At 38.8% G+C, this 24,499-nt stretch overlaps 1 protein-coding gene across 1 annotated transcript in view; it reads left to right on the forward strand.

Moving 5' to 3' along the window:
- LOC146788618 (uncharacterized) overlaps positions 1–24,499 on the forward strand; it is a 192,113-nt gene that overhangs the window by 39,829 nt on the left and 127,785 nt on the right. The window contains 2 exon segments of the mRNA XM_085633186.1: positions 14,204–14,337; positions 23,881–24,045. Coding sequence (XP_085489312.1) covers positions 14,204–14,337; positions 23,881–24,045 — 299 coding nt within the window.

Here is a 24,499-nt window from a genome sequence, read left to right on the forward strand (position 1 = left end):
TTGCCAAAAAAAAGAGCAGTAAGTGTGCTTTCAAATTGGCAAAGAAATTTCGTTTTGTGACTAATGTGAAAACATGACTCTGTGTGCAAATAGGAATTACAGGCAGAGATTTATTGCGTATTGCTCTGGTGATTTCACAGTTGCATTAGAAGGAAAGGGGGAGCCATTTTTTGGTGCAGAAGCAGACTCTTAGCACACACCCAGCTGCTTACCATGTGGAATCATGCACAGTATTCACAAGCGAGTGGGGTTTGAGGTTTCAGTCAGTAATGCAAATACATTCAGCATCACTAAGGCTGGTTGCCCTTGCTGGAGTGTAGGCAGTCACCCAGGTTACAAATGGTGATGGTCTGAAAAAGCGGTTTGGACATGTGCTTTTAAAAAAATCTGAAAAGTGGATTCATAATGTGTCAGTTTGTAAAAGTGATTATCACTTGCCAAAAAAAAGAGCAGTAAGTGTGCTTTCAAATTGGCAAAGAAATTTCGTTTTGTGACTAATGTGAAAACAAATGTAGTAATATATTTAAATAAAATAAAGGAATTTTTTTTTAGTTTTTTTCAGGTATTGCTGAAGAGCAGTGAACAAAATTTAAGATGCCTACAAAATCCAGAGTAAAAAAAGACCACAAAAAAAACCTATATTTGAAGACAACTGGAGGACCTAAGTTAGTTGAAGATGCTCATGTTGGGAAAAAGAAAAAATCTTCTGGAAAGCAGACAAAAAATGTTCTAAAAAACATATTCAAAAAAAGGAAAAATGTACAAAATGTCTGTACTGGAAAGAATGATTTCAATCGAAAAGCACAGGAAAAAATTGAGAATTTAGTTAATGCAAATATACCTTCTGCAACTAAAAAGATTAACTTAAACAGAAAAACAGCGTTTAAAGAGATACATAGAAAAATGTTTCAGAGAAGAGTTATGTCCAATTTGATAAAGGATGTGAAGAAATATAAGCAAAAGGCTAAGTTTTATAAGAGAAAAAAAGAAATTGAAGCCATTGCAGCAAAGGCATTAGAATTAAAAAGGAAACTATTCATTTTAATTTTTTGTATAGGATGTGTACATTAGACAAAATGGTTAATGTACTGAAATCACATAGCAAAAGGAAAAGAGTAGTGAACAGAACAAACTTTTCTAAAGTTTTTTTAGGAAAATGGATGCATAGTTCAAGTAGTGAACCTTTTTTTAATGAAGAGAGTTATTTTCAAAGTAATAGTTTGCTGCATGCAGTTGACACCAGAGGTCGTGCTTATGAAGTGAAAAATGGTTGCATAATGGAGAAGGAGATAATGGTTCCAAGAGATGAGGTACAAGTGATGGCGGATGAGGCTATGGGGAGACGTCCTAAAGCCCCAGTGTACACTTGGAATTGTAGTAGTATTTGCACTGTGCGTCAGGAATCTATTGATAAATTTCGTGAGTTTCTAAGAGAATATAGCAAAAAAAGTGTAAAACAGAAGATTAAGGTGCTTCAAAGTTTGGATCCATGCAGAGTGAGAGAGAATACTGGTTTGCAGGGTCATTCTCTGGCTTGTCTATCTAGAAAAGTGTGTAATAGTGTTTTCCATCATTTTAGGATGCTGGCTGTTCATCATACTGAAATGAGAAAGTTTGTGAGACGGTTGTATTTTGCTAAAAGTCCAGCAATAAAGTTAGATGAATTGAATAGGGCTCTGTTCCGTGGAACGGTATCAGATGTAGAGAAGGTTGTTGATGAAATTCAGTTTTGTTACTTTGGTCCTGAACAAAACAGTGCAGAGAAGGACACAGTAAATGAGGAAGAAGTGGAAGAGAATGTAGAACCCTCTGTAAGTAAGACATTTAATGATCACATAACAAAATTTGCAATAATCTCTAATGAAAGACCAAATATTACTTGTATTTGTTGCCGCAGAACTCATCATAGAAAACAAACCAGGTATGTTGATCTCTACAGAAAGAGTGAAAATGAAGATAATTATAAGTGGAAGGAATTTGCCACATATATATTTCTTGAAAATTGTTTTGAATTGGGTGAAGTTCAGCGTATTTGTAAATACTGTTACAACAAGTTAGAGGAAAATAGAATGCCGACCAGAGCTGTACATAATAATTTAGAATTGGATGCTATTCCTGCTGAACTTTCTGAATTAAATACATATGAGTCTATACTCATTCAATGTGTTCATCCATTCCAGACCATAGTACGTATGGAGCCCAAAACTGGTAAATTACCTCCTTCAGATTTACTGAGAGGTTTAAAAGGTAGAGTGGTGTATTTGCCCTTGGATTTGAAAAAAAATATGGAAACTATTGATGCGGATACTTTGGAAACTGAACCATTAAATATTCTGGTTAATGGTGTACCTACAAAGAATAAGAAGATTTGGCAGGAGCTGGTAGATGTACGGAAAGTACAAAGAACAAATTTGTATTTGAAAAGGAATAACAAATGGTATGAATCAATTTATATAGAAGAAGAAGAAGAAGAAGATTTACAAGAAGACACAGGAACACCAACTGGACAAATTGAAAAAGTGGACAAGTCAAAGGAAGAAGAAATTTATGAACATTTTAGCATACATCCTCTTCATTCAAAAGAAGTTATGGGAGACAATATTGATCTATTTCAGATGAAGAAAGCAAAAGGAACTCCCGTGAGTGTATGGGAGGAGAGCTTGGAAGCTCGATGTTTTCCCCAGCTGTTTCCTAAAGGAAAAGGAGGACGATACGATGAACGTCCAGAACAGATTCCAGCTTCTGAGTATCGGACTACAAGACTATATGCTGAAGATCCCAGATTTCGACAAAGTATTCCTTATTTGTTCCATCTTTTATTTGAAAGCGACTTGTCTGCATTGTCTTATGCAGTAAATCACATTTTAAAAAGTGGAGTACATTTGCAAAATGTGTCTGCTAAGGATTTTATGGAGAAAGTGCAGCACCGAGATGATCATTTGGAAACACAACTGATCAATCTGATGGCTTGTCAGCGTGGGACAAATGAATATTGGTACCGACGCCATGGTGAATTAAAATGCATGTTACGGAATTTAGGAACACCAACATGGTTCGTTACCCTAAGCTGTGCGGAGTACTCTTGGGATGATTTACTGGATTTTCTACGAGAGGCAAATTCAAACATTAAAAACATCGAATACAAGACAGCAGGAGAACTGTGCTCATTGGATCCGGTTAATGTTTGCAGATATTTCAATCATAGATTTAAGGCTATGATGTCCTTCATCTGCAATAAAAAAAATCCACCTCTAGGAGAAGTAGTGGATTTCTTTTGGAGAAAAGAGTACCAGGCAAGAGGTGCTCCTCATATTCATATGCTGTTGTGGATCAAGGATGCCCCAAAGTTTGGAACAGATACTGATGAAGCAGTGTTATCTTACATTGAAGAATATGCAACATGTGCTATACCAAAAAGCACAGAAGAGAAAAAGTTAAAGGAGCAAGTTTTACGTTTCCAAAGTCATCCGTGTGGAAAATACTGTCGACGGAAATACAAGAGCAAAGATAAATACTACACTAAATGTCGATTTGGATTTCCTAGACCTGTTCTTTCAAATGGAAGAGTTAACAGTTTTATGTCATCTGTGAGACATACTATCACAAGAAAATCACCTAAGAATACCTACAACCTTAAAAGAAAAGAAGAATCAAAAAATATAAATGACTACAACCCAGTGATTTTATCCATGTGGAACGCTAACATGGATATACAGTATGTAGCTGACAATTCCATTGCTGTTGCTCGATATGTAACGTCTTACATTACGAAATCAGAAAAAACAGAATTGAAGGAAATGTGGGAAGAGATTTCTCACGAGAAAACTGTCAGTAAGAAGCTGTACAGTTTCAGTTTGAAGATGTTATCGCATCGAGAAATTGGATCCTACGAATGTTCAGATAGGTTATCTTCTGCAAGTCTCTACTCGAAATCAAGAAGAATAATTTGGGCAAGTTTAGGCCTTGCAGCAATGAGAAATCGGGTACTGAAATCTGTTGGAGAAATTGAATATTTGGCCGAGAATGACCCAGAAAGTACAGATATTTTGAAATCAAACATGTTGGACACATATTATCCCAAGAGAAGTCATCATCTGGAGAACATGTGTCTCTATGAAGTGCTGCAGAACTACATTTATTCACGGAAAGCCGCAGAAGACATCAACAATGGAAAATATAAAGTCATTGGTGAGGAAGGATGTTTGGTGAAGCAAACAAAAGGAAGTTTGATAAATCACCGGAAGCTGAGTTGCGACACTACTGACAAAAAGGAATTTTACTACTTGGCTCTTTTACAGCTGTTTAAACCATGGCGTACAGAGGATGAACTACTGGGAGAATTTCAAAGCTATGAAGATTCTTTTAATGCTTGCAAAGACAGCATACAATGCAATACATTCACAACTTATCTGCAAATGTTAAATGAAGAAATTGAACAGGAAACTACAATTGCAGCAGAAATAGCTAGAGACAGTTCTCAGGACAGCCAAAGTTCAGGAACACTCAGTCAAGATCCCCTAGGACAACCAATCATTGAAAATGAAGCATCAATAGCCATGAATGAAGTGGAAACGGCTATGAATCAAGCTCAAGGAGAATTTATAGACTTACAAAATTTGGAAAGACAACTGAACGAAGAGCAGCAACAAATTTATGAAGAGATCAGAAAAAAAATTGATCACGGATTTCTACATGAAAAAAAAGAGTGCTCATGCACATCATTTCATCCAATCAGGATGTATGTAAGCGGACAAGCTGGAACTGGAAAAAGTTTCCTAATAAAAGTCATCAGAAGCTACCTACAGCAAAAAACGGATTCTACTTTGTCTTGTGTGGTTACTGCTCCAACTGGGTTAGCAGCATATAACATAAAAGGAATCACTTTACATCGTTTGCTAATGTTACCAGTGGAGCATGAGAACAAAATACAATACAACAAGCTAACTGGAGAAGCATGCTTGGAAGTTTCAAGAGTATTGAAGAAGATGCAAGTTCTCATTATTGATGAGGTGAGCATGGTATCGAACTTAATGCTTGCCTTTGTGCATTTAAGAATGCAGCAAATTCTGAAGACAGACTATGACGTGTTATTTGGAGGAAAACACGTCATAGTTTTTGGAGATCTTTTGCAACTTACTCCAGTTAAAGGACAACCAGTGTTTAATACTGTGACACATGAAGACACGAAGAAGTCATTGGGAAGCATCGGTAATACAAATATTTGGTCCTTCTTTGAGTACAAGGAACTTACAACTAATATGAGGCAAGCAAACGATGAAGAATATGGAAGTATTCTGAAAGATATCAGGATTGGACTACTCACAGAAGCTGGCAAAAAAGCATTACAGAGTCGGCTGCTACATAATTTATTTCCAAAGGAAGAAATACTTGCAGAGAAGATATACAAGAACATTGCAGAAAACAAAAGTGTCATCTGCTTAATGCCAACTCTACGTGAATGCTCAATATTCAATTAGGAGCTTTTGAAATTGGAAAAGGAAGATATCAGGAAATTGGAAGCAGTGGACAAAATTGAGGATGGTAACAGGCACACTGAAAAATAAATTGGATTCACTAGAGAAGAACATTTCCAAAACAGCTGGATTAGAAAAAAATCTATATGTTTGCATGAACTGTAGAGTATTTTTAAGGAGAAATTTGGATGTTGAAAAAGGTTTAGTTAATGGAGATATGGGAAGAGTTGTGGGTTTTATTAATTATCAGAAAAAAGATGGAATTGAATGTTTAAAAATAAAATTTGATCAGATAGAAGAAGTTAAAGACATTTGTCGTTGTTCAGTTCGTTTCATGCTTGTGAAAGACTTATATGTACGTAGGAAGCAGTTTCCGTTTTCACTAGCATATGCTGTAACTATTCACAAGTCTCAAGGATTGACTGTAGATTGTGCATTTGTGAACATTGGTTCAACTGTGTTCAAAGAAGGTATGGCATATGTTGCTTTGTCACGAGTGAAAACATTATCAGGTTTATTCATGATAGACTTTGATGATTCAAAAGTTAGTGCTGATACAAATTGTGTAAAGGAGTATAATAGATTAAGAAGAAGCTATGCTCCTCATTTAGGTCAGTATCCTGTGTTGGAGAAACGTGTAGTTTCTCGTAAAAGGAGAAATGAGAATATCTGTAATGAAGATGTAGAGAGGAGGAAAAAAAAGAGGAGTGATGTAATTGCAAGCAAAAAGAATAAGGAAAATGAAGAACAGGTTGTAGGATGTTATTTTGAAAATAGCTCTGGTGTCAACTGCTACGCTAATGTAGTGCTGAATGTTGCATTTTATCTGGAAAGTTTGCAAGAGCAGATAATAGTAAATCAGGGAAAAAGATTCTGTTCTGTGCTGAGTCTCCTTTTTGAAAAGCTGAGTAATGATAAAACTCAAATATAAAGTGCTACTGAAATTAGAAAAGTTTTAGATGTATGTTCAGGACGAACACAGTTTTCTCAAAATGTACAGCAAGACGCACAGGAATTCTTGATTTATTTTCTTCAGGTACTGGAAGAAGAAGGGGTTCCCATTGAAAATGTATTTGGTCTCTCTTATAAATGGGAACATAGTTGTGAAAACTGTTCTAATATATGTGGCTCTAATGTTGATTCTGAAAGGTTTATTTATTTAACATTGCCAGAGAGTAAAACAGTCACTTTTGCTAAATTAGTTAAAGATGCTAATCACAGCATGCAACGCGGTGAGTGTAAATCTGGCATGTTTTCAACATTAATTTTAAAGGAATACAGACAGATGTCATGAGTGATGTCACTGACCATGTCATGAGTGATGTAATATGTGACGTAATAAGTAGTGCATTGCGGGCGCGCGAGTTATAGTTAGCTGAACTAACTATAACGGGGGAATTTCATTGGTTTTTTACGAGTGAAATGTCCAGCTAACTATAACATGTGTGAAACCTTTGGTTTTTTCATTGAATATATATATATATATACATAGGAAAATATTTTTTTGATTTGCTCATATTTTTGGCGTCGTATGACAAATCTTTTGAAAGTTTTCCAACCAATTTCTTTTTTCAGATCAGCTCCTATCTTGAATGTTTGGGGGTGATTCATCAAGAGGGGGGCTGAGAAAAAAGGGGGTCCCAAAACGTGTTTTGTCCATGCAATTTCCATAGGAAACTTTAGACGAGGCTAGAGGTCAAACTGCTGAACGGAATTACGCCAAATTTGGCAGGGAGGAAGGTCTTGAGCCAGAAAGCACGTTTTTGTTTAAATGGTGTAAATCCATTCAGTACTTTTTGAAAAATATCAAAATTTACAGATATCGATATTTGAGAATTCTGACATCTGATTGGCTAAGGCGTTACGAGCACGAGCTTGCAGCTCATTGGCAGTGAACGGTTGAAAGAAGGAAGTGTTGGCAGCCATTTTGTGACTCAGTTGAAAGGAGTTGGGGGGAAAAAAGGGAAAACTTGTATAGGAGCGTATAGTAGGAACACTGTGTGTACGGTGCAGAGGCAGGGAGTTTGAATGCTGCGTAGGCCATGGAAATCACGTCTGCAAAACAAAGATGAGTGCTATTGCGGCAATGTTCCGTAGGCTGTGAAAATCATATCGGGGAAACAACAATGTGCCGCATTGCGGCCTTCTTTTAATATAATGCGCAGGCATGTTTACTTTTAATGCAGTGTTCACTTTTATCATGGAAAGTGTCACTTTGATAGAGGAAATTTAATATTATGTGGGAGGGCGTTTTGTGTCCCCGTGCGTGGAACAAATTTAACATTTAATTGGCTAAGGTGTTTCAACAACAAGCTTAATGTTGATTGGCAGCGAACCATTGAAAGTAGAAGTGTTGCCAGCCATTCCCTCCCCCTTCGTGGAGTAGCAGAGACATCTGATTAGCTGACGTTTTCCAAGCAGGACCTTCCCAAGATTAATGTTCATTGGCTGTAAACTATTGAAAGTAGAAGTGTTGTCAGCGATTCCCTCCCCCTCCGCGGAGTATCAGGGACACCTGATTGACAAACGTGTTCCAAGCAGGACTGTCCCAAGCTTAATTTTCATTGGCCGTGAGGCATTAAAAGTATAAGTGTTGGCAGCCATTCCCTCCCCCTCTGTGGAACACCATGGACATTTTATTGGCTAAAGTGTTTCCAGTACAAGTTTGCTCCTTATTGGCTGGGAACGGTTCACTGTTGTCAGACATTTTGTGACGCACTTCAAAGGAGTACGGGAAAAAAAGTAGTAAAGGGGAGGGTAGGGACACCATTAAGTCTGTACAGTGGTCACATGGTAGTGGACAGGGACTGTGAAGGTAGAAAATGGTTTTTATATATTTTAAGGGCCATTTCTATAATTTGCATGGGGCCTACAAATCACAGCGGGAAAATAACAGCGTGTGTTCCGGTTTTCCTTTTATTAAGTTTGTGGGTGGGATACTTCCCAGAAGCACTATTTACTTATAATGTGGTGTTTACTTTTCTGACGGGGAGTGCTGCATCTTTGGAGCAAATATTATAATATGGAGGAGGGGGTTGCAAAAACAAAGCGGGCTGATGTGGTCTTCATTTAAATAAGGTTCTGAGTAGGCTACTTCTCTGGAGCAAGGTTTACTTATAATGTATACTTATAGTGCGGTGCTTACTTCTGTTGCGGGGAATGCTACTTCCTTGCAGCAAAATAGTAGGTGTGGTTGCGCTGCAGAAATTTCAGTCCAGGTTTGAAACAGTTTTTACTAAGCAATCACAAATAAACTTTCTTAGGAAAATGTAGCTGTATATATCAAAGGAGTAACAAATAAAAACGCAATTCATAAGATATCCCTTAAGAGTGGCCACACCCTATCTTTTTTCCCCGCAGGCTATATTTTCTCGCCTATAGTTTGTAAAAGTGTTGCCCCATATTCTTGTTAATATAAGAGGGCATCAGTTACTTTTAGATAAAGTAGAAAGGAAGTGCTGCAACAAATATTCCCGCACTGCATCATCTCAAGTCATAACAACAATAACAAGGAAAAAACAGTTAATCACAAATATGGTCATATTACATATAAATGTACGCTTCATCAAAACATTAAATGAAGCACTATGTATAAGCTTCTTTTCTCCAGGACTTCGAAATCTTTCGTCTTCGCGCCGATGGGTTAATAATGCCTCTGAGAGCATATATTGCGCAAATATTACAATATACATACTCACACTATATGATCCCAGGGGGGAAACAGAATAAGAACCAGAAGCTGCTCACGTGACATATAAATCTTTAGTGTTCACCAACACCTCTGAGGTTCCCTATACTCTGATTATTACAATGTACATAGTCACAGTACATGACCTCAAAGGTGCCAGAAAAGGAACAGTGTTTCCTCTATTCTGGGTGTTTCTGAATACAAGCTGCTGACGTTACATATAAATGGCAAAAACAACCAATAACACTTTTTTCTAAATACAAATCTTTAAATATTCATAAATAGCTTTGTATTATAAATATCTACTATGCCATAATCAAACAACTTACAACTACGTAATATGTTTTGCTGTCGCAAAAGAAGAATCCAACTCTAGAAAACGGATTTCGATCACAGAATGGACACGCGCAAATAACTTGCTAAAACAAAACTAATCGATCAACGGGTGTGGTTTATATACTTTTAGGTTATTGAGTAGTCTATGGAAGAAACATGCAGCTCCGCCTATTTAGATGTCACGTTTTACAGTTGACACGTGCTCACGTTTTAACTGTTTAACTTGTGCACGTGTTGGGAAAAGTTGCAAAATGTGAAGCGGTAAAGGTTTCGATTTCGATCCTCACACGTATAAGCAGCATAATATGTACATATGTTGGAGAGCTTCAAAACTGTTACCTGGCAAACTGTGTTATTTCCTTTCTTGTGACTAAAAACATCTATTAATTGCCGTAATTTAAATAGATGACTTATAAAAAATATTGTTCAGAACAGTAGAAAAAAAAACTGTGCTAATATTTCTTATCACTATGGTTTTAAATTAAAAAAATGCTAGCATTTGTAAAGCATACAGCTACGTCCAGAGAGGTGTCCCGACGCTCGTGGGCATCAGGAAGATTAAGCAAGGTATTGCCCACAGGGCCAACATGCCGCCGGAGCCGGGAATCAAACTGTGAACGCTGTTGTTCGAAGTCAGGTATCATAGCTGCTGCGTCACACTTTTTCCACACTCATATGTTAATTAGTGATAATTAAGTTGTAATCATCGTTAAATTATAACTTATAACAGGCTACTGTTACAGTTAGTTTTTCACTACAAAAAGTATGCACGTCTTTTTAAAATTCACTTAAAAACAATATAGGTTTCAGGGAAATTGTAGTTAGAAATTAGCAATTATAAAACCTTTGAAGTTCACAGAAAAAACAATAGGTATTAAGAACGTTAAAATTAAGAAATTAGCATATAAAAAACCTTTGAAATTCATTAAAATACAATAGGTTTCAGAGACATTATAGTTAATTGGACATTTCACTGATATAAAACCGGAGACATTCGCCCATTATAGTTAGTGGTGCTAATTATAACTTGTGCCCCCGCAATGCACTGCTGATGACGTCACATATTACATCACTCATGACATGCTCAGTGACATCACTCATGACATCACTGATAACATCTCAAATGACATCACTGATGACATCACTGATGACATCATTCAGGTGATCATCTGATGCAGTTCTTCAAAACCAAATAACACCTTTCATACACCCACTCACAAGTACAACCACTCACAAGTACAACCACCTACATAGAAACCATGCTCATACCAATAGCAGTCACTACATAGCTGTTTACTGATCATCTGATACAGCTCTTCACAACCAAACAATACCTTTCATACACTCACTCAAAAGTTCATACCACTAATATGGAAACCATGGTCATTCCAATAGCAGTTACTACATAGCTGCTTACTGATTTATAGGTCTACATACACATCCACCCACAAATTCATACAGTGTGTTATACACACAGTCATTCATCAATACAGCCACTAATAAATCCAATCATACACCTATATAAATACTTACACACTGCTACTTACCCTAACAGTTAATCTAAAACATAGTGCGTAACCCAAATAATTATTTCCATTGCCATTTACTTTTTTTACACAGTTATACACACAGCACATCACTTATTCATACACATATGTACTGTGTTTAACAATTAGTGACATAACCACATACTTATCCATGGACCTACTGTCACAATCACTGGTTGTCACATATACTCACTTATATACTCTAATTCTATAAAATACGGCCTTTTACATTTGTAATTACTTACACATATATCAGTAACACATCGTTGCATTTACCAACAAAGCTATACATATGTATTCAGTCATACATCCATGCAAACAGTCACACACCCACCCACACATACAGACACTTTAGCACATAAACAGGTTCTAATGCAACAAATCACTCTTGAATATACATTCGCATATGAACATAAAACATTCTTTACATTTTTAGAAACACACAGTCTGTGGATGATGTAATCAGTGATGTCATCAGTGATGTAATTTGATATGTTATCCCTTCCAGGTACAGTAGCAGTCTGACAGAGTGCACAGAAGTTCACATCAGCAGGCAGCCTTCTGAGAGTCTTTCAGCAGGTCCAGCAGTAAACTGAAGAGTGGGTCTGAAGTGCTTATGTTTATACAGTGGTGCTCTTCTTCTGGAAGGTGGGAGAAGCTTCTGGAAAGGTTCTTTGAAGTGCATACAATTTCTTACCTACCCTGGCTATCAGCTGGCTGCAGTGAAAATACAGGGTTATTAATCCCTTTGTGTGAAGGAAGAAAACAGGCTATTCAGTTGCAAGTGGGGCTATGCTCATCTCTGCCCTCAATCCTGCCAACAAATGGCTCATTCAGGTACTCCTAATCCCTCGATTGCATTGCTGTCTGCGAGGAGTTCACAAAGTCTAACTGTCAGTTACACCCAGTCATGTGAGCTAGAGCAGTCTACAGGCACAAAAGGGCCAAGGGCAGAAAAATTGCAACTTTCTAAAAATGGCATTTTCAAAATTGTAATGAAAAATCAGACTTAAAAAGGGTTTATCATTACAATTGTATAGGTACTAAACATGACATATCTGCCTGCTCCCAATTATGAATTGCAGCTTATTAAATGTAACAAGAAATCCCAAAATGTTATCCTACTGGAGTGGCAGGCTTCACAGTAGTGAAAAATGAATTTGGGAGTTTTTCACTACCAGGACATGTAATATTTAAAAGTACATGTACAACCTTTTAATCACAAAGCAGCCTGCCCTATGGGCTACTTAGGGCCTACTTTAGGCGTGACATATGTACTAAAAGGGGATTTAAATGGCAAGTCGACATGGCAGTGTGACACTGCATTTACGCTGCAATGGCAGGCTTGGGACATTTTATGGAGGGTTACTTAAGTGGATGTCACAATAAGTGCTGCAGGCCCGCTGGTAACATTTCATTTTACAGGCCCCGGCTCATAGTTTAAAGTTTATTTATTTTCTCCTTTGCTTAATTATAACCATTGCAAGGAACAACATCTTCTGATAAAAACCATAAGATCTTACCATGTAAATTCAATTTAAAAAGCAAAGCTGCAGATAGTAAGAACTAGCTAAGTTGAAAAACATAAGCCATGCTGTCCCATGAATGGATCAATTTTGCTCAGATAATATCAGCCGGGAATATCTGAGTGCCTGCATTAGGAGAGGCTAATATGGTCCTGCAGGCCCGGCTGAGTTTGTATCCCGCCATCAACAGTTATAATCCTTGCCTTTGAGTATTATTCGGCTATATGGTATGCCACTCTACAAGGGATGATTCGTAAATTAAATATACCAATTTGGTATATAGCAATCAAACATTGTTAAAGGGAATGAGTACAAGCATATTAGAACTGGTTAGCAGTCGGAAAGTGCACAGAGTCCTAAGGCTAAGAAAAACAAAATCCAGCAAAAAATGAAGGTAAGTAGGCAACACATTTGGGGGAAGGCCACCCTAAGGCTGACAAGTCTAACACCCGCTAAGGTCTTGCAAGAATATTTGTGGAATAGAGCTTTCAATGTAAACAGAGGGCAGTGTATCATGCCCTGTCAGTGTTTTCCATCAGGCTCAAACATCAATAGATAAAAAAAAGACAGAAGAGAGGTAGGGGGCACAGATCTGTGTGCATTTCTCCGACAATAAGCAATGAGGATAGATTGGTGCCAGGCACACTGCTGGGACTAGCAGTATTCTCAAATCCTGTCAGGAAATTTGACTGCACTACACTTGTGTGTAGACTGCTGTTTCAGACTCATGGCCAGATGTACGACGCTCAAAATAGCGCCTTGCGACTCGCAATTTGTCAGGCGCTATTTTGGATGTACAACAATGTGTAACACACTGTTAGCAATTCCCAGTCGGGTCGCAAATTGAGAGGCTCATGAATATTAATGAGCCTCTCGCAATTTGCAACCCCATTGGGAATGGCAAGCTCTTCCAGGTATGGTGGACTGCTGGCTCAGCAGACCACCATGTGTGGGACTGCTTTTAAATAAAGCATTTTTTTTTAAAAATGCAGGCCGTTTACGTTGTAGGAAAATGGGATGGATTTAAAAAAAAGGAAATGAAATGTTTTCGTTTCATTTTTTTAAAGGCAGGCAGTGGTCCCTGGGACCACTGCCTGCCCTTAAAAAATATTTTCGCCTATGTTTGCAAAGGGGAAGGGGTTTCCTCGGGACCCCTTCTCTTTTGCGACCCCATTAACACGCTCTTGAAGAGGGTGGTAATTTGCAAGAGTTTTGCGACTGCAATTGCGGTCACAAAACGTTTGTACATGGGGTTGTGCTCGCTATTAGGAAGGGAATGCTCCTTCCTAATAGCGACACGCAATTCCAAAATAGACTCGCTATTTTGGTATGGTACATACCCCTATTGGCTTTTGCATGCGCAAACCAGTTCGCAAACCCATTTGCACATGTAAAAACCGTCGTACATCTGGCCCTCAGTGTTTCTAGTGCCTAAATTCCTCACATCCATTAAATCAGATTATTTACAAGTAGCAGAAAAATATTGAATTCATTCTTCCACTGTGACCAAGACAAGGCAAGCTTATTCCATTGTGAAATGTAAAACATAATGTGAAATATGTAAAGGAAAATGTTTGCATTGAAAGCCATGTTCTAGGCTACATTCTCAATGTTTTCTGTCTGTTGTTTCAGCTGTTAATCTATACACCTATGGATCGCGTGCTGGTGACATCGAATTTGTTTTGAGGGCTAAGAATTTCAATTCCCGTCTCTTCAAGCCTGACATTGGATTCCCATTTGGAAAACAACTGTATCAATCTCTCTATGTGAGTGTAACCTACTTGTATGATTGTATGAAGGGCTGGATATGAAGGCGGGGAATATCTAATTTTGAATATCGATTGAACAAAATATCCCTACAACTATATTCACGGAAAAAGGGGCATATGTATGGGGGGATTGCAACACCGGAACGTCACTTTTTCGACATTCTGGTGGCGAAATGCCTTGCACCATATTTACAAAGTGGCGTTAACACTGCTTTGTAAATTTAGGACCCTTTCACACAGGTATCTGCATGAAAGGGACATGCGATGGGTTTTGCTGTAGGCATTCCACTGCAACACTTATTGCTTTTTGATGCAGCCCCAGATTTACAAGGATGTGTAAATAAGAGGCATCATCAAAAACGAATGCATGCAAAAGCTATTCAAGATTCAGTATTCCAAGGCACAATCGGGAATGTATTGAAACCCAACTGTGTGCTTCATGTACAACCTCAGTATGATATAAGGGAGTGGATGTGAAGGCTGAGAGTATCAAGTTATGACTATCGATTGGACAGAATATAATTACAAAATCATTGAGAGACAAAATATAGAAAGGTAAGTTTCTATACATTTTCTATGCCTAACTCCACATGTACATTCATTGATGATATATATATAGGTGTGATCAAGGCAGGGTATCCTGCCAAAACGCGTCATAGCCCTTGATCAAATGCTAATAAAGTAATTTGGAAAATTACCTTTGTTGTGTCTGACTCGGATGTGGAACGAAACGCGCTGGTTTTTGCTTTGATATATATACATATATACAGGACTTTTGAATTCGGACTATGATTTACTACGTGACTTACATGTTTTAGAACGGGGGGATACACCGGCATTGAATGTTGGTGCCAATCAAATTGAGCCAACTAATTCAAGTTCGCAACAGTCTCAAATGCATGGAACTGGTGTCAAACCACACACTCCTTTCAAAACGAAATCTAAATTTGTTCCCATCATGGCCAGAGACTCCATTGATGTTTTTAATGAGCAAATAGTAGCTCAAATTAAGAAACTGAACATTACCATCAACAATGCCAATATGAAATATACTAATCATGAGAAGAAATATCACCAACTTATTAACAAACTTAAGGACAACCACCAAGTAATAATACGCAATTCCGACAAGGGCGGAAATATAGTGTTGTGGCCCCTCAAAAAATATTTAGAGGAAGCACATAATCAATTAAACAATGTAGAATGTTATAGAAAAATTTCTCCCACGAAATTTAAAGATACACAGGAACTATTATTCTCACAATTATTGGCTTGGAAGAGCATGGGCCTGTAGAGTTGGGAGAAGTTCAAATATCTCAAGAAGGAGCACCCGACTATCCTGGTGATTTACTTTATACCAAAGGTTCACAAAAATATCAGTAAACCACTGGGCAAACCCATTATAGCTGTCTGTGATGGCCTTTTGGAGAACCTATCAAGATACATTGATTTCTTCCTGCAGGACTTTGTTTAGGGTCTTAAATCATTTGTGCAGGATACCTGTGATTTTTTTAGGAAGATCCAAAATATTACATGGAAACCTACTTATTTATTGATAGCGCTTAATGTTTCCGCCTTATATACATGCATCAAAAATAAGGATGGAATGAGGGTGGTAGTATAGTTCTTGATGAATAGATCAATCACATACCAATATGTTGCTCAAAATGTTCTGTTTGGAAAATAATCAATTTTTGTTTGATGGCAAAATGTACCAGCAGATTCAGGGTGTTGCTATGGGGACCAGCTTCTCCCCCAGTTACGCCTGTTTGTTTATGGGATGGTAGGAGGAGCTGGTCCTCATGCAACAACATGAGCACATATACAGTACAAATGTCGTAACTTCGTTACGTTACATTGAAGATTTATTCATAGTGTGGGATGGCGATGTGGAAAGTGCTACTGCTTTTATTGATCTATTGAATAACAATGCAGTCAATTTATATTTTACATCTGACATTAGCAAAGACATGGTGTAATTTTTAGATGTGAGGGTCCAGGTAGTTAACAACAAATTGTCAACAACTCTCTTCAGGAAACCTACAGCAGGAAATACACTTCTGCATGCTTCAAGCCCACATTCGCCTCATCTTATTAAAAGTATTCCCTATGGGAAGATGTTGCGAATTAGGCGAATATGCAGTGAAGAAGACGACTGGACCTACAAACAGAGGGAAAGGCGCAATAGGTTCCTGGCTAGAGGAAATCGGACTGAGGTAATTGATGCAGCAATTGCCAAGTCCAAAACATTGGCACAAGTTGATTTGTTGAAATATAGAGAGAAAAACATCGGTAAAGATGTCACTGAGGAACCCACTAGATTGATTTTGTCTTTCTAACGACAAGAAAAACAGATTAGGGCAATTGTAAGACACAATTGGCCAATCGTGAGAGACGATCCTGTGATTGGCAAGTTATTACCCTTTAATCCAGCTGTAACTTTCAGAAAGGCTAACAGCATGGGTATGTCAGCCACAAAGAGCAATCTAGAAGTGCAGGGCAAGGGTTCCTGGCTCTCTGCACGAAAAGTGTTCTGTTTGCAAGGCTTGCCAATATGGCGTCAATACTACAACATATACAACGGCATTCAATACTAGGATTTGCAGCATAGGACAACATCTCACTTGCAAGTCAGAATACGCCGTATATGTTTTAACATGTAGCTGCAATCTTAAATATATTGGCAGTACCAAACTAGCAGCACATAAGAGGATCCTCCAACATATACGTGCTATCATCAACAATGATGAAAGTTATCCAGTGGCAAGGCATTTTAAGATCAGCCATAACAGTGACCCCAAACATCTGAAATATTCTGTCGTAGAGGCAGTAGCCCCCCAGAAAAGAGGACGAGATAGGGAATCGAAATTAAGGAGGTTGGAATCAACTTACATTTTACAATTCGATTCCAAACAACCAAGGGGCCTTAATGACAGCGAAGATTTGTACAAATTTTTTTGAAAATATTGTTTGACTGCTTTGTAAATAATTAGAATAGATGGAATACTCTTGCATGAAATATAGAAAGTTTTACACCTTCTCCAGCAACGATTTGAATTTACTCTTATAAACATGATATTTTTATTTGCATTTTAGGATATTTATGTATTTATGATACTTATGGTTGGATTTTAGAAATCATATTTAGAAAGTGTATTTTATGCTTCTATTTATTCAATGTGATTTTCTGAGGGATCAACTATTTATTATTCATGAACAATACGAAATTTGTCCTAAGCACAGATGCACTTTAAAACTGATGTCTTTTTCCCAATATTATCCGTGTTCCTTGGGTCTATAAGTATGGTACAAAAATATACTTTTTGGAATCGGATTTTTGCAAATATGTTTACACAAGGGTCCTATTAAAAAAGATGCTTCAGGGTTAATGCTATGCTGGAACCAGAAACTGTTCATGTGTTTTAATTGATATTCGTTTATGTTTTACACAAAACATTTTGAGTTTTGCACTGATTAGGTATGCCCTTTATATGGTTTCACAAGTTGGACATGGTTTTACTTCTAGGACGAGGTTCAGGCATTTTAAGATGATATTTATATGTATTTTCAATATATATTTTTTATATCTATGGATCCGTCTTAATATGGTATTTATTGGCCACTTCACAACATTTATGTTTTTATTATGTGACCAATCTATATGTAAAAAAGTGAGTATTTCTTCCATGTCCATGGGATTGTCAACTGCACTTGCGCTTTATAAGGCGAAGTAAAATCTCAAGGAGTTGTCATGTGATCAAGGGCGGGATCGGCCCGGCCAAATACATTTTTTTTTTCCGATAAATCGTGGAGTGCATGCGCGCTGCGCGAACTTCGCAGAATTTTTTCCATTTGGGTGGTGCGCGCAGGGTGCGCGCACTCGGCGATTTTTCAAAAAATAAATAAATTGTTTTTTGGCCCTTGGGGGTCCTTCTGGGAGCCCCTGACCACGGCTAGGGGGTCAGGAGCTGTCCACCCTGCCCCCTTTTCACGTTCTCCACATTTGTTTTTCACCCCCTCAGAGTGCGAGAGACAAAATGGCAGCCGACACTTCCTGGTTTCGACCGATTGGAATGTTTACTAAGATCTAACAACCAATCAGAATTGCACTCGCGCACGGCAAGGTGCGCGCACCCAGCGTGCACGCTGCGCGCGTACAGATATATATATTGATTTAAATGCTATTTTCTCTGGAAATACTGAACAGATTTACACCAAACCTGCAAAAGGCACTTCATGGACCTTATGGCTACCTCTCTGCCAAATTTCACGTAATTCTGTTCACCCGCTGTAGTTGCGACTAAAGTCCCTATGGAAAAATCCATGGGGAAAACGCGTTTTGGGACCCCCTCTTTTTCTCGGCCCCCGCTTGACGAATCACCCCGAGACTTTCAGGGTAGGAGCGGAGCGGAGCGCCCCAGTAGTTTTGAAAATTTCGCGAGGATTCGTCAATCGGCGCCAAAGTTATTCAAAATAGAATTTTGAGATTTCCTATGGAAACTCGGTCCTAACTATAACTATCTACTGGCGACCGCCAGTAGATAATATATATATATATATATATATATATATATATATATATATATATATATATATATATATATATATATATATATATTACCTACTGGCGGTCGCCAGTAGGTAGTTATAGTTAGGACCACGTTTCCATAGGAAATCCGCAACATTCTATTTTGAATAACTTTGGCGCCGGTTGACGAATCCTCGCGAATTTTTCAAAATAGGTGGGGCGCTACGCTCCGCTCCTACCCTGAAAGTCTCGGGGGGATTCGTCTAGCGGGGGCTGAGATAAAAGGGGGTCCCAAAACGCGTTTTTCCCATGCATTTTTCCATAGGACCTTTAGACACAGCTACAGCCCGAACGGCTGAACAGAATTACTTGAAATTTGGCAGAGAGGTAGTCCTCAGGTCAAGGAAGTGCCTTTTGTAGGTTTGGTGTAAATCTGTTCAGTAGATTCTGAGAAAATAGCCTTTAAATCAATATATATATCTGAGCCAGCTTACGGTGCGCTTACGGTGCGCTTACCGTACGCGTACGGTGGCGTGCGCGAGCGCGATTCTGATTGGCCCTTAGATCTTAGTAAACATTCGAATCGGTCGAAACCAGGAAGCGGCGGCCGCCATTTTCTCTCTCGCACTCTGACAGGGTGTTGAAAAACAAAGTGCAAATCATGTAAAGGGGCTGTTTACACAGCTCCCAAGCACCTAGCCATGTCGAGGGAGTCCCCAACGATCACCCAAGTGAAAAAAGGCAAGTTTTATTTTTTCGAAAATTTCGCCGATTACGCTTACCGTACGCGTACGGTAAGCAATAATAAAAAAAAAAAAAAATATCCACATTCTCCCCACCCCGTGTGCAAAAGGTGCCCGCAGGGCACCTTTTGAGCATGGCTCATCAGAGATAAACAAAACATATATTTTACCTGTCACAACGATGATCATCATATGACCTCCATGTGCGCACGGTGAGCGAAGCGCATCGTGCGTTCATGGCCCATCTAGCGTAACGTGGGCACGCGGTGCGCGAAGCGCACCGCGTGCTCACTGTGCACGCACGGTGCGCGAAGCGCACCGTGCGCGCACGGAACGAACTGTGTTAAGTGGGCGCGCACGCCACAAATGGCGTAAAGTAACTTAGCATTTAAAAAACCGTACAAATTCACTGAAAAAACCATAGGTTTCACACACGTTATAGTTAGGAATTAGCATTTAAAAAACCTTGCAAATTCACTGAAAAAACCATAGGTTTCACACATGTTATAGTTAGCTGGACATTTTACTGATAAAAAACCAATGAAATTCCCCCGTTATAGTTACTGTAGGCAACTATAACTCACGCGACCGTAATCCTCTGCTGATGACATATGTGTCTTTATGAAAAAAAAATATTTGTAATATATGTATAGCTAAAATTTAATGGAAGAAGACATGGGCAAATAAGTGTCTAAATACAGTATTAGCATCAGCAGAGGATTACGGTCGCGTGAGTTATAGTTGCCTACAGTAACTATAACGGGGGAATTTCATTGGTTTTTTATCAGTAAAATGTCCAGCTAACTATAACATGTGTGAAACCTATGGTTTTTTCAGTGAATATATATATATATACATAAATAATATATATTCTTTTTTTTTCAAGGTATGTAGATGTGCAGTTAAGAAAATTAAATCCTTACCTCTTTCTGTGCACTTACCTTTAGATATTTTGTCCCTCGATATTATTGCAAATATATTCTGTCTTGCCGCTATTCGGGACTTGATATTCGCAGCAACAGTCAGGAATGTATTATAACCTAAATGTATGTTTCATAAATGACCTCAGTTTGCTATGTAGGAATCTACTGTAAATTAACTGTATTCAACATGTATAACCTCAGTATGCTACAAAGGAATGAACTGTAACTTAACTGTATGCTTCATGTGCTACATGAGTATGTATGGAAAAATGAATTGTAACCTAACTTTATGTTTTATGTATGACTTGGTATGTTATGAAGGAATAGAATGTATCCTAACTGCATGCTTCATTTACTACATGAGTATATTATGAAGGAATGGATTGTAGCGTAACTGTATGGTTTAGGTATTACATCAGTATGTTAGGAAGAAATGGATAACAGTTGTGATGTGAGAGCAGAAACATTAAAATCATTGACAAAAAAGTCATAAAAGCACAAATGAGTGTCGTTTGACTTTTCTGAAAATCCCAGCACCATGGTGAACCAAGTTTTACTTGAGAGCTGATTTGCAGAGTTTTTCCCACTGCATAATGTCCCTTGACTCTTAAAGTAAGTCTGTGTGGAGGGATTTACATCAGAATTGTGAGAATATTTAGCATTTATTTCATAGTGGCCTACTTTATTTAGAGAAACAGTGACATTTATTGTAGACTATTCATCAGTCCTCTGAGTTTATTTGGTCCCACACTACATAGTGTCATCAAACAGTATGCATTGAAATCTGTCACTTACCCATGTTATTGTGGGAATGAATCTTGTGATATGAAATTTGCGGACGCACCCCATCGCAGGGCATTCATTTTCTAGTAGATGCAAGTATTGTGACGAATTTTTTAAAAGCACACAACTTCCTTGACTAAGAGGTGTTGACTGTGGCTTTGATGTGTTTCTGCTCTCTTACTGACTTGAAAAGCCTTCAACAGGTTAAAGGTAGATGTCATCTATGACCCTCTGAGTGTAGTACTTACCCGCCCAACACCTGCGCTACAATAAATATCATTCTGTTGTAGTATAAAAATACTCTGTGCCTGTACTAAAAAAAGAGGATATTAATGCCTTGCTCGACACTTATGGAACTTGTCCAATACTGAGGAATGCTCGTCTGCTATGGTAATATGGTTCACCAGTGTTATCTTTCCCTGTTGTTAGCTTCCTCCAATTCCCATTCAAAATAGATGTTGAAAAAATGCTGTTGTTGGGTGATCAATGTTTTGTGTGCCACGACTTTGACCTAAATACACAGGGCCTCATTTATGAGGCCCCCTGAGCCACCAGTGTGTCACTTTTTGTGACATTTCGGTGGCGCATGAGCCTGCTCCAGATCTACCAGGCAGCACTAAGCCACTTTTGTTGTCTTAATCCTGCCTCGTAAATATCGTTCTCTTTAACACAGTTTTCTGCCTCTTGTGATTGTTTTTGTGCAGAAAGGATTCCTTCATGCACAAAAACAATCATCCCTGCAATGCAAGCACCCTTGCCCCAGGGTGCAAAGGTGTCCACGTTGGTGCATGGCAGCCCATTGTGCCCCGGTGCAGGGGTAAAGGACAGGAATTCGTCGTATCTCATAGCTACGGTGCAGTCCTACCATTTTCTTTTGCTGTAGGGCAGGGCAGCAGGAAGGCCTGCAGCGCTGCCCTATGGCAAAACCTCATAAATGAGGCCCACAATATTTTTATACATAAAAAGAAAAATGGATACCTCTTGCTGAGGTGTATCAAATGATTTCACTACATTGCTGTTCAGTGATATCTGAATTTAACTTCATGTTGTTTGTTGATTTACCATAATGTCAGACAGTTTTCTTTCCCATTGGTGATCCTGATAAAATGATAAGATGATTTGGTATGTGACAATTTGCCTCACCAAGGAGCTAAACATAGTGGGCCTCATTTATGAGGTTTTGCCGTACGGAAGCTGTAGGGAAGCGACAGGCCTTCCTGCGGCACTGCCCGAACGCAAAAGAAAAGGGCAGGAATGTGCCATTTATCAGATACAGTGCATTCCTGTCCTTTTCTCCTTCACCGGCGCTCAATGGGCTACTCTGCACCAACGCAGGCACCTTTGCATCACGCTGCAAGGGTGCCTGCATTGCGGGGATGATTATTTGTGCAGGAAAACAACCACAAAAAGGCTTTTTCCTCTTTCTATGTGTGCGGCAGGAAAAAGAGGGAGAAATAAAGATTTCTTCTCGTTGTGCCTCCCTGACGGCTCTTGGAAATCTGGGGCAATGTCAAAAAGAATGCCCCCAGCAACACTCATCGCATGCCCTTTTTACTGAGTTAAAGGGGACGATATTTACGAGGCCTTGGTTACTCGATTTGCATCTAATTTTATTTTGAGCATTGTTGTCCATGTATAATGTATTTCTCAAGATGTTCAAGATGCTTTCTAGCATATTAACCTGTTCGCTGCTTCTGTCGGCCAACGGCCGTCGCGAGCACTACCTGGCTAGTGCTAAGCACGTCCGTTGGCCGAAAGGCCCCGCCCACTCTTTAAAACCGCCACACCACGGCGGAATTTCCTCCGCGGTAAAGGGGTTAAGGACCATTTGTAACAGTGGACGGAGAGCTAAAGCATGCACTCTACTCAACGCAGGTGTGGGTGTGAAATGCCATGTTTATCTAACAATTGTCACTTTGGGCAATTTTTGTTTACCAGTATTTATGTACAGATAGTTTTGAATAACATTTGTTCACATATTATCTGAAGTATTAGTTGAAGGATTTTAGGAGAGGATTCCAGCTCATTATAGGGGCTTTATGACAAAGGTCAATAGATTGACGGAGAGAAGCTGAGAGTTTTTCATAGCGTAACAATTTTTGAGAATGCAGATTGGTTTTAGGATGAAACCTATGGAATGCCTGTCAAAAGGGATATTTTGTAAATGTTCTAGAAAGCACGACAGGAGGGACTAGCTAAGACTCAGAGATGGAGCCTTTGTTGTGATAGTATAGTTTTTAGGCCATCTCCAACTCTGCGATTCCATTACTCCCCATTAACATGAGCAACATTTTGTGGTCACCATCTTTCTATTATATTTTATGCTGTGTTTGCTTCCACTTCACTGACCACTGATCCATTAATGAATTGATCCAAGATCTGTGAGATAATGCCATGACCTTTCAAATCACAAATTTATAAAGCAATTGTTTTCTCTTTTGTGGTGCAAACTAGTATTTCCTCACTGTGTTTGAATTCAAGCAGCCTCATTTCCACACCTGACGAACTCTATCCCATGGTCGTGGTGTTACTGTTGTGAGTAACCAATGTCCTTCTTTTTCAGTTTACAGACAATGGGCAGATCATATTCCCGTCCTCTGACAATGGTATCTTCTCCTACGTAAACCCCCCTTCGGAAGGATTCACTTCTAAAAGCACTGTGCCAATGGTTGCTGTGTTTTGGGATAACATAGATTTCTCCAAAAATGTTGGATCTACATTTTATCAGGTTAGTTTTACAGGGAAGGAAAATATAGAAAACATTCATCCCATAGATGGATTGAGGGGGAGGGGGTATAAGGTAGACTACTTACAGGGTGATTTATATTACATCCCTCCCTCAGCAGCAGAGTCGTCACGATGTACATTGCGTAAGAGTTCTTGGTCAACTGGGTCAATGTAATGACAGGGAATACCCCAGCATAGGACCTCTGACATAGGAAGAATGTATTTACTTGCAGTTTGTCATAGCAAACCTTGTGCCTCAAGGCTTTGAGCTACAGTCGCCAATGACAATTAATCTATCTTCAAATGGAAAATGCAGTAGGCACTCTCCTTCTCTCTATTTCTGGCATCTGTGCTCTAACCCCTGTTCTCCAAGGGCAAGTAGGGGAGTGTGGCCCCTGCCCTGGGTATAGCTGCACTCCAGAATCTTGCCTCCAACCCTAAGCTGCATCTTACCT

This window comes from Triturus cristatus, chromosome 11 (genome assembly GCF_964204655.1).
Source record: "Triturus cristatus chromosome 11, aTriCri1.1, whole genome shotgun sequence".
In the NCBI taxonomy this organism is placed as follows: Eukaryota; Metazoa; Chordata; class Amphibia; order Caudata; family Salamandridae; genus Triturus; species Triturus cristatus.